Genomic DNA, 11,613 nt, shown 5'->3' with positions numbered 1-11,613 from the left:
TGAGGGCTGGGGTGATGACTCAGTGAGTGAGGTGCCTACTGTGCATGCTGGAGAATCTGCACTTGGACCCAGCACCTCTGTAAAAGCCGGATGTGGTGGTGTGTGCCTGTAACCCTGGCACTGGGAGATATTACTGCTAACCGGCCTAGCCGAAATGGTGAGCTCCAGGTGCAGTGAGAGAGACTGTTTAGATGCTTGATGTTGACCTCTTGCTTCTGTATGTGCATGCATGTGTATACATACCTGCGCACATGTACACACGTACTTATGTCACACATAAACACAAATTAAAAAAAACTATAATGGATTCCATACATTGAGATGCCTGTTGTAAAAAAAAAAAAAAAAGAAAGAAAGAAGGAAAGAAAGAAAGAAAATCGGGGGCTGGGGAGACGTCTCAGCAGTTAAGAGCGCTTACTCTTTACCCAGGTTCAGTTCCCAGCACCCACCTGGTGGCTCACAACCTCATATGTCTCTAGTGATAGGGAATCTGACACCCTTTTCTGGCCTCTGTCATATACACACAGAGACACATAGGCACACACAGATAAAAACAAAAAATCAAACCCACTGAAAAACAGCACGTGTTGGCGAGGATGTTAAAAAATTGTAACTTCTAGCCAGTGGTGACGCACACCTTTAGTACCAGTGCTTGGGAAGCAGAGGCAGGTGGATCTTGGAGTTCTAGGCCAGCCTGGTCTACAAATTGAGTTCCAGGACAGCCAGGGCAAACAAACAAAAATAAAAATAGGAAGAAAGAAAGAAAGAAAAAGAAATAGAAACTGTTGTATGCTTTGGTGAGAGTATAAAATAATAAGAGTATGGTGGTCCTTCAAAAAGTTAAGCCTAGAATCCCTCTAAAATATAGAAATTCGACTTTTTGGCTAGAAACGGAAGAATCCAAAGCAAAGCCTTGAGATATTTGTATACTGATGTTGAAAACAGCACAAGGGATGACAGCTGAACTGTGGGACAACCCAAGTATCCACCAGTGGGTGAAAGGATAAGAAAGATGTGGCTTATGCATACCATGGAGTGTTAGCTAGCCCTGCACAGGAGGCAGTTCTGACGTGTGTCATAGACTGGATGACTGCTAAGGCACTACAGTCAGTGAAGTAAGCTGGGAGGACAATTAGACATTGCACGCATGACCTCACTTACAGGAATCCCTGGAGCTGTCAAGAGAGAGGAGGCAGGGGGTAGGATGATTGCCTGGGGTTGGTAGGAGGGGATGTGTGGAGCCTGTGTTTTGATGGAATTTGATGGAAGTGTTTCTTTTAAAAAGGTAATTTACTTTTTTCTGTTTTTTTTTTTTTGAGACAGTTTTGTTTCAGAATATTCCTTTACATTGTGTGAAGATATGTCACTGTGATTGGCTTAATAAAGAGCTGAATGGCCATTAGTTAGGCAGGAAGAGGTTAGGTTGGACTTCTGGGGACAGAGAGGACTTAGAGAGGAAGAAAGACAAAAGTCACCAGCCAGACGTGAAGGAAGCAGGATGGGCAGGACAGAGTAACGGTAATCGAGCCACGAGAAAGAATGTAGATTAAAAAATATGAGTTGTTTTAAGTTATAAGAGCTAGTTAGAAATAAGTCTAAGCTAAGGCCGAGCTTTCACAATAAGTCTCCGTGTTGTTATTTGTGAGCTGGTGGCCCAAAGGAAAGTCTGACTATAGAGTTCCTCTAAATAGCCCTGGCTGTCCTAGAATCACTCTGTAGACCAGGCTGGCTTCAAGCACAGAGATCTGCCTACCTTTGGCTCCTGAGTGCTGGGATTAAAGGTATGTGCTACCACCTCCCAGCAAGATATTTTATTTTTATTTTTATTTATGTGTATGTGTGTGTGTATGTGTGTGTGTGTGTGTGTGTGTGTGTGTGTGTGTGTGTGTGTGTGTGTGTGTGTGTGTTAGGATGTGTACATATGTGAGTACCCACAGAGGCCAGAGGAGGGTGTCACATCCCCCAGGGCTGGAGTTACTGGTGACTGTGAGTCACTTGCTGTGGGTGCTGGGAACCCAATTCAGATCCTCTGCAAAAATAGCACATGCTCTAAGTGCTGAGCCATTTCTCCAGAGTAGAATTTAGTTTTTTCATGATAAAAAGAGTTCTCAGCCGGGCGGTGGTGGTGCACGCCTTTAATCCCAGAACTCGGGAGACAGAGCCAGGCGGATCTCTGTGAGTTCAAGGCCAGTCTGGTCTACAGAGTGAGTTCCAGGACAGGCACCAAAGAGACACAGAGAAACCCTGTCTCGAAAAACAAACAAAACAAAACAAAATGAAAAAAAAAATAGAAAAAAAGAGTTCTCAAGGTGAGTGGTAGTGACAGCCACACAGCGTGGTAGGGATATTCAATACCACTGAGCTGTGTATTTAAAAAGAGCTAAGATGGAAAGTGTTATGTTACATGTTTTCTATGTCAATAAAAAATGACTGTCTCTATATTTTAGCACCAAGCAATTTGATACAGGAATAAAAAAATACCTATCACAAAATTACCAAAAATACGAACTACTGAGGGAAAAATCTGACAAGATGTAATACCAGCACATTAAAAATTTAGAAAATATTGCTGAGAGAACCCACGACCTAAACAGAAACCCATGCAGAGTCACAGGCTAGAAGACTGATCTTTCTGGGTGTTAATTCTTCCAAATTGATCTATGTGTTCAATGCAACCTCAATCAAAATCTCTTCCAATTTAAGACATAAAAAAGTTTATGTACCCACCCACTCATCTATCCCATCTGCCTGTCCATCCGTCCATCCATCCATCCATCCATCCATCCATCCATCCATCCATCCATCTATCATCTATGCATTCTACCTACTCACTTGTCTACCTACTCACCTATCTACCTACTATCTACTCAGTCATCCAGCCATCTACCCACCCCCACCCACCCACCATCCATTCATTCATACACCAATCTACCCATCCATACTTTATACCCCCTGCTCCAATCCAGAAGCAAAGCTATTGGGTGCATATGTTGTGAGGGTGGCCCATGAGAACTACACATAGATTGCTGTCCTTGAGATGCTCACAACAGAAACAGTCACAGAGTATGACCAGGGTGGTGAGGACAGTGGTCTCTATGAGTGTGAGAACTGAACCAAGTTTTGAGGGGAGAAGAGAGGAACTGCCCCAGAATGGCTGGACTCTTGAAAGGTTGACCTGCCTGATAGACAGGGGCGGGGGAGCAGTGGCCTCCAGTAGCCTGTCCTGTATGAGCCTGCCCAGTGGAACCTACTGACTTGACCAGCCCCTCTGTTGCTTCTTATCTCAGCCTTCACACCTTGGTCAGAGCTGACTTCCTTCCAGGGAACTCAGGTAAGGGACTGTGTGGCCAGGTCTGTCCCTAGTCTTCTCAAGCCTTTGAAGGTGCAGGTGGGGGACCCATTTGCTGCCTTGGAGCTTGCCTTTCTCATGTTTCAGGGGAGGGCCTGCAGAGACGGCTGTGTGACAGAGGCTTGGCTAGGATGTGACAGAGTCCTAGGCCCGGGACTTGCTGCTTCGTCCCTGTGTGGCTGGGGCTGGGGTCTCTTGTAGGAATCCAGAAGGTCTGAGAACTGTGGCTTCTCTGGGAGTACCCTCTGTCTGCTTACCATGGCAAGATACAAGCTTCCCACTTCAACTAAGTCCAGCTGTCTGGGGCTTGGTAGCTTGGTGTTGGATGCTTGGCTAGGATGGCAAGAGGCAGGGGCAGTGGTCAGCATAGGTGTTAAGCCAGCCTTGTCTCCTGTGCCGAGTGAGACTGTTGTAGCAACCGAGACACAAGATCCTCCGTAGTTCAGGTTCTGTTTCTGTAACAGGTGTTAGTAATCAAGTTGACTACGGAGCATCCTGGGGAATGACCTGAGACCATACATGTGGCTGACACAGTAAATGTCAGTGAGGTCACATTGAGGTCAAAATGGGGTAGGGATAGAGAAGAGCTGTCTGGGGTAGGTTCATAAAGCTGCAGTATGGATGGATGGATGGCTGCCTCCCACCCTGAGTGAGGAGGGGTTGTTCAAGTTGCATCAGCCAGGGTTCTCCAGGGAAACCGAAGCAGCAGAGGGTGTGTAAGCACACACAGGGGATGTGTAAATGCATACATATAGACCCTGTGTCTTAGGGTTTCTATTGCTTCGATGAAACACCATGACTAAAAGCAAGTTGGGGAGAAAGGGTTTATTAGGCTTACACTTCAGCATTGCTGTTCATCATTGGAAATCAGAGCAGGAACTCAAACAGGGCAGGATCCTGGAGGCAGGAGCTGATGCAGAGGCCATGGAGGGGTGCTGCTGACTGGCTTGCTTCCCCTGGCTTGCTTAGCCTGCTTTCTTATAGAACCCAGGACCACCAGCCCAGGGGTGGCACCACTCACCATGGGCGGGGCCCTCCCCCATTGATCACTAATTGAGAAAATGCATTTCCTCAACTGAGGCTCCTTCCTCTCTGATGACTCTAGCTTGTGTCAAGTTGACCCACAAAACCAGTCAGTACAGGCTGCAAGTCTGAAACCTGCAGGGAAGTCAGCAGATGGGAGACCCAAAGCAGAGCTGGAGGTAGACTCCTCTCTGACTTGTGGACCTCAGTATCTTTCTGCAAGATCTCACTACCCATTCTGGGGAGGACCATCTGAAAACTACCTTCATGGCAATATCAAAACTAGTGTCTGGGGCTGGAGAGATGGCTCAGAGGTTAAGAGCACTGCTTGTTCTTCCAAAGGTCCTGAGTTCAATTCCCAGCACCCACATGGTGGCTCACAACCATCTGTAATGAGATCTGGTGCCCTCTTCTGGCCTCCAGGGATATGTGCAGACAGAACACTGTATACATAATAAATAAATAAATTTAAAAAAAAAAAACAAAAAAAAAACTAGTGTCTGACCAAACATTGGGTATTAAGACTCAGCCAAGTTGATAGACAACAGAAACCACTGCAGGAGGTCACTGAGAATGGGAGTGGGGCTTGGAGGATCCCCGTTTGGGGGTGGACTCCCTCTTCTCTCTTCTCTCATCTTGTCCCTTCTTCTGCCTCTCTCTCCCTTCTCCTCCTGCAGCCCCTCCTCTCCTCCCCTCCAGCTTCCGGGTGAGTCAGTGTGTGGACAGACAGAGTGGAACATTCACGTTAAGAGCCTGTGACGTCTTTGCTGCCTCCTCCCTGCCGTCAAGGCTGTAAATTCTATGCAATCCCCAGGAACAGTGTCTTGTCCAGGTAAACACTGCAGGGCGTGGGGTCAGCAGAAGAAGGTCCAGCGTGCCTGGGACCCTGTCCACTGTCAGCTTCAGTTCTGGTCTAACTCAAGGACTGGGAAGGCATTCTGCTCCCCGGCGGGGTCCACCTGTGATTGGGCGGGGAAGTCATTCTCACCTTGGTCACCACATCCTTGTCGCAGACAGTGGCACTGCCCAGCAGCTTCTTTCAAGTATTGACATCTCCTCGCCTTCATCCTAGTCTTCATGCCCTGGGGAAAAGCTACAAGGAGGTCGGGGAGGGGCCTCTGGGGCCAAGAGTGGGAAACTGAGCTTCAAGGCCCATGGCAGCTGCCCATCAGACCTCCGTATAGAGGAGGGGTTGATCAGGTGGATAAAGTCATCATCTTTGTGTTGGCTGCATTCAGCGTGGTCTGGGAATCTGTCTAAATGTGTGCTGGCCTCTGTGTGGCCACTCGGTGCCTTCCAGTTCATGTTTATCTTGTTACGGAGCCTTGGCCCCCGACCTAGGCTGTCCTCGTCCTCATCCTTCACCACCAGAGTTGGTAGCTGATAAGCAGGCAATGAAACCATCCACAGCCGACAAAGCCCTCACGGCCATTTGCCCCTGCCTCAGCTCCTTAGACCACTGTGCCCAGCCATGCACTGGGCGGTCTGACCTCAAAGCTCACGTAAGTCACTTGAGATCCTGTAATGGACCAAGAGGTCTCTTAGTGTCAGGTCACTCAGCTTGGGGTCATCACCACTGCGCCATCCAATGGGAACACAGTGTGGACCTTTTCTACCCAGGGTGATTCCAGCTCCTCCTCCCAGCGAGGAACTACTTCCTCCATCTAGGGAGGACTTACTTCTTCCAGATGCTCAGAGCTCAGCTGGAGGTGGGTGCTGGGATCATGAGTCTGGCCGGGATTCCTCTGACTCCCCCCTATAGCAGAGAGAGCCTGGCATGGAAAACCACAGGTTCTTGGGGCCTGGTCCATCCTTGGATTTCCCCAGGGCATGGTGCCAGGCTGAGGGGCCCACAGAGGGAAGTCAAACAATGGTTTCCTTGGCCCAGCTGGTTCTAGTTCCATAATCCCTGTGTTTTGGGCTCAGGCTACACTCAGGTTCTCCCACGTGCCAGAGCTACAGTAGGGAGGAGAGACCAAACCTAGAGCTGGTGGGCGCGGTGAGATGGGAAGAGTGGCCTCCACCCGTGTCCTGGCTGCTGGTCACTCTTATCTTGGATGTCTTTGTAGGGCATAGACCCCTTTCAGATTCTAACTGGGATGGTATAGAGGGCCCAGAGGTCTAAGGGGGTGGCGTCAGAGGACAGCAGTACTGTTTCTTTAGCCCAGGATGTGTTTTTTGTGAAGCGCCTAGAAGGGCAGTATGGTAGCCTAGGAAAGGAAATGCCATTCCCCTTTTAGGGAGTCTGTGACCACTCGATGTGTTTTTTTCTCATTCACCTCTGGAACTTGGAGACTAAATTGGAGCCTGAGGTACCTTGTGACCAAATTCACAAGCCAAAGTCAGGACCTATCCTTGTTTTCAGGAAGAGGAAAACATGGGGGGGGGGCTTCCCTAGGTCTCAGTTTACACTCCAGCTACAGCATGGGTAGCTGGCTACCTGTGCCTCTCCATCTTTGTGTGGACCTTGGGAACCAGTATCTCATAGGCTCTTGTTTGTGGCTTTTACCAGCTTGGATGCTGCATCCTGATTTCCGGAGGCATTTCTAGACATTGGTGAGGCAGCTGCAGCTTTGGGTTAAGCTCAAGGGGACTGAGGATCACTGCCCTTATGGAGGCAGGATCACATCCTTTGAGTGGCTAGGAAACAGGACAGGCTGCCCGAGCTTTAGGAGAAGGATTAGCCTCAGGAGACTCTGCAGGAACAGGGTCTGCTGGGTTTGGGGCTCACCTCTCTGCTTAGACCCCATTCTCACGGAGTGGTCACTCCAGGCCTCCAGCTACTTCCTCTTGCATCAGGGGACATGATTCCAATAAGAGTGGTTGCCTGGGCTGAGGGCTGCCCAAGTTCTAATTACATGTAATTCCAGAGACTGGCAGAGCCTGGGAAAACAAGGGGATTAGAGTGGACTTAGCTGGGCTCTGTAGGTACAGCAGGCTGTATGGAAACAGGTGGCCCCCGGGGCCCCCACTGCTCCTTGCCTTCTGGAGGTGGATCACGAACTGGGGTCAGATGCTCCCTCCCAAACTTGTCTCCCCCAGGTGACATGAACTGAGGCGTTTCAGGAGTCAGAGTTGTCTCAGCCCACACGGCTCGTGGAGAAATAGAATGGAAAAGTTGGCAGACACCCGGAAGCTCCTTCTTTTACCTGGACGTGTTGGAGGTTGCTGGGCTGGGCCTGGGGGCATTTAGAGGGGTATGGCAGAGCTCATGGGAAGTAATTCCAACGGGGACCTCCTGCCTCTCCCAACCTGAGATTGGCCTGGCTTGTAACTTGAAGGAATGGAGTTCACCTGGGGTGTGTGCTGGCATTGGGATAATTGGGGCTGCGACATCCTGAGGAAGGCCAAGTTTACCCAGGGAGTCATATAAAGATAAACTCAGATAACCTGAATCAATATTTCCTCACTGGGACCCACGGAGCCCTACAGCTGTTTTCCTGATAACTCGGCAAATGCCCCACCCACCCTTTGCACCTCCCTTGTCCTCCCGCCCTCAGATGCCTGCTAGGCATATAAGTCCTGGACCCCTGCCCTGGGATGCTCTCCTGTGCCACCCTCCTGAGCCACCATGGGGCTGCCACTAGCTCGCCTGGTGGCTGTGTGCCTAGTCCTGGCCTTAGCCAGGGCCTCGGAGCTCCAAAGAGGTAAGGGGCTGGGTGATCTGGGCAAGAGACTAGACAGAGCACCCTGAGGGTGGGAAGGCTAGGAAGCCCCGAGCAGTTAGTGAGGGATGCCTGGTATGAGGGGGTCCCCAGTCAACCACTCCAGTTGGACTGGGGTCTTAGGTCTCTCACCATTACTCTGAGGTTGAAAGCTGAGGGGCCTGCACCAGGGGCCTGCAGAAGCTGGAATCCCTTGAGTGACCATTGTCCATGGGAGTGGGGGGAAGCTTTGCACGTCTAGGAGAAGCCAAATTTAGGACAGTTCCAGATACAGGGGACCTTCGGCAAGATAATGCCTCTGGAGAATGGGTTGCGTGTCCACATGGGAAACTTCTGTCCCATCAGGACAAAGCTGTGGATTGGGGATGTCCCAGTGGGGACTCTTGAAGACTGAGGGACCCAGCCCAGCCTCTTGCTGGGAGAGGGGTGGCTAGAGGGGGGCTAACTGGAGAATCAGCATCGGTTGAGGGGGGTTGGGCAGTGACAAGTAGATGTACGCTGGCCAGGTGGGCAGAGCGACCAGATCGCCTGAAGGCCCTCCGCCTTACTCCCTGCTTGCATTCCATGCTAGCTAGTGCCCTGAGAGTCTCTGCAGAAGGGTAACCAATATTTAGCAGAGACTGCTTATGGAGGGGGCACCATCTCGGCCAGAAACCTTGGTCTGGAGCCCCAGATGGGTACCCTTGGAGAGACCTCTGGGGTTAACTTGGAGAATGGGCTCAGGGAAGGCCTCCTGAGACATGGGTGTCTCACCTTGTGTCCCCACTGCTCTCCCAGAAGCCAGAACCCGAAACCATGTCTGCAGCACCTGGGGCGACTTCCACTACAAAACCTTTGACGGTGATGTCTTTCGATTCCCCGGCCTCTGTGATTACAACTTTGCTTCTGACTGTCGAGACTCCTACAAGGAATTTGCTGTGCACCTGAAGCGGGGCTTGGACCAGGCTGGGGGTCACCCCCGGATAGAGTCCATCCTAATTACCATTAAGGACGACACCATCTACCTCACCCACAAGCTGGCAGTGGTGAATGGGGCCATGTGAGTGGGATTAATATCTGCCTCCCATGTCCCAGCAGCCAGGGGGATGCTTCTGGCTCCTCAGAGCAAGTTTGCCCCTGAACATTTTGTATAAACTAGCCAGCCTCCAGGATACCCTCTCCTGCTCTGGCACAGGGCTAATAGGAGTTCTTTGAGGTTTGAGCTAGGGCATGGATTCACTCAACAAACACTGATGAGTCCCCGCTGTAGACCAGGGGTCTTAGGTAACATGTGAGTCCCTTGCGGACCTCCCCTGGGGGGCCATGTGGGATAGAACAGTGGCTGCAGAGCTTGTCCCCCAGGCTAAGGTTGCAGAAGCTCAGAAGGGAGAGGCTGCTCGCCCAGCCCCATTGTTCCCTGGCATTGTCTCAGTAACAATGCCACCCTCTTAAATGCATTCCTGTCTTGCAGGTTCACCCCACTGGGGATTTGCTCTTTTCCTGTTCCAGGGGTGTCTGTGTCCTGCATGGGGCTCTCCCAGTGTTTCCTTCCCTTGCCTGGTCTGCTGGACCATGCTGTCATGAGTGGGTTGGGTATGGCAGAGGTCCCTAGGATAGAGGCTCAGGGGCTGAGGTGTGGCAGTTCCAGGCCAGTACAGGAGTAGGATGGGGTCCTGGTATAAGGACAGCTCTGGGTCATGGTCTGGGCAGAGGTTGAATGTCCCACTCTGGCAGATTTTATGAGCAAATACCTCTGAACAAAGGGCCTGGAGAGGGTTGGGGACTCAGTCCCCAACATATCCCAGACCCACTGCCTTTAGGGCTCCTGAGAAGGGCCTCTGTCCTGGACTCAAGAGGGTGTGGGAAGGAAAATAGACGGAAGGGCCTGGCCCTGCCCCAAGGAAATCCACCTAGGCCAGGACAAGGGCTCTCTGACCATTGCCCAGGCCTCTGCCCAGCTCTCTGGCCTCCTCCTGGAGCTTGGCTAAGTCTGTTTGTGGCCCCAGATGAGAACATACTGACCAAGTAAGGAGCCAGGCTGGGGCTGTCTTCACCCAGATAATGCCCTCAGCACCATGTGGACAGCAGAACCCTCAGGAAGACAAGTGGGTGGGTTCTGAGATGCTGGGTTGGTGAGTGACCCCATAGTGGTCCCCACAGGGTCAGCACCCCGCACTACAGCTCCGGGCTCCTCATTGAGAAGAATGATGCCTACACCAAGATCTACTCCCGTGCTGGCCTCTCCCTCATGTGGAACCGGGAAGATGCACTCATGGTGGGCACCAGCATCCTGGGTTCTGAGGTGGTGGGGCTCCTTTATCTAGCCAAAGGCCTGGTGGATCCATAGAAGGGCAGGATTGGGGGATCCACACGTCACAATTGGAGTAGGATTCTTTGTGGTAGAGAAGGCTGCTGGAGACAGTGATTGGTACTAGGGTCTCCATTGGTCTGGCCTGGAAGGGGCTCTCTGTGCTATAAGGCAGTGAATGGTCTGTCTCCCAGAAACTGCATTTTGGCACCCCACCCTGAAGGACCCTTCCTGGTGGATGATTCCTGCCCTCCTCCTGTCCTGCGTTCTTGGAGAAGCTGCCTAGACCTAGGGGCTCTGGAAGCTGTGCTGGGTCCTGAGGTCTGCTCACCTGCCCTCCCTTCCCTCTCAACAGCTAGAGCTGGACAGCCGGTTCCAGAACCACACCTGTGGCCTCTGTGGGGACTTCAATGGCATGCAAACCTATAATGAGTTCCTCAGTGAAGGTGAGTGCTAAGCTGGGCTTGTTGAGAGGAAGACAGGGGTGAGGCTGCAGGCTCCTGGCTCCGAGGACCACTGCTGACCAGCTGCATTCCTAGGCATACAATACAGTGCCATTGAGTTTGGGAACATGCAGAAGATCAACAAGCCTGAGGTTGAATGTGAGGACCCCTCGGTGGTGCAAGAGCCAGAGTCCTGCTCTGAGCATGTGAGTCACTGCTGGGGAACCCCAGGCTCTCAGGAAACCTGTACTTGCTGGCCTTTGTTGGGAATCCCTAGGCTCTAAGGGGAGGGAAGAAGGGGTGTGAACAGGGGTGTGAAGCTGTTCATGCCCATGTCCTTCTCTTCAGCGAGCTGAGTGTGAGAGGCTGCTGACCTCCACAGCCTTCGAGGACTGCCAGGCCCGGGTGCCCGTGGAGTTGTATGTGCGCGCCTGCATGCAGGACCGCTGCCAGTGTCCTCAGGGTGGTGCCTGCGAGTGCAGCACCCTTGCTGAGTTCTCCCGCCAGTGCTCCCACGCAGGTGGCCGACCTGAGAACTGGAGGACTGCCTCACTCTGCCGTAAGTAGCTGGCGACCCCTGTGGTGCCTGGGGGCCACTCACATGGTGCTCAGTGTTAGTGTCCCTGTTTTTTTTTTTTTTTTGGTTTTTCGAGACAGGGTTTCTCTGTGTAGCTTTGCGCCTTTCCTGGAGCTCACTTGGTAGCCCAGGCTGGCCTCGAACTCACAGAGATCCACCTGGCTCTGCCTCCCGAGTGCTGGGATTAAAGGCGTGCGCCACCAATGCCCGGCAGTGTCCCTGGGTTTAAGGAGACCCTGTGGGAGGTGTGTCTGTGCCAAACACCCAGG

At 51.7% G+C, this 11,613-nt stretch overlaps 1 protein-coding gene across 1 annotated transcript in view; it reads left to right on the top strand.

The window, feature by feature from the left end:
* The first annotated feature begins 7,943 nt into the window (after positions 1–7,943).
* Positions 7,944–11,613, top strand: part of Muc2 (mucin 2, oligomeric mucus/gel-forming) — a 32,842-nt gene continuing 29,172 nt past the window's right edge. Inside the window, 6 exon segments of the mRNA XM_059255137.1 lie at positions 7,944–8,019; positions 8,815–9,076; positions 10,177–10,291; positions 10,680–10,770; positions 10,864–10,973; positions 11,116–11,326. Of these exon segments, the coding sequence (XP_059111120.1) occupies positions 7,944–8,019; positions 8,815–9,076; positions 10,177–10,291; positions 10,680–10,770; positions 10,864–10,973; positions 11,116–11,326 (865 nt within the window).

The sequence above is a fragment of the Peromyscus eremicus genome, chromosome 1 (assembly GCF_949786415.1).
Source record: "Peromyscus eremicus chromosome 1, PerEre_H2_v1, whole genome shotgun sequence".
NCBI classification, from domain to species: domain Eukaryota; kingdom Metazoa; phylum Chordata; class Mammalia; order Rodentia; family Cricetidae; genus Peromyscus; species Peromyscus eremicus.
Note: the sequence above shows the minus strand (reverse complement) of the source record. Positions and strands in the feature narration are given on the sequence as shown.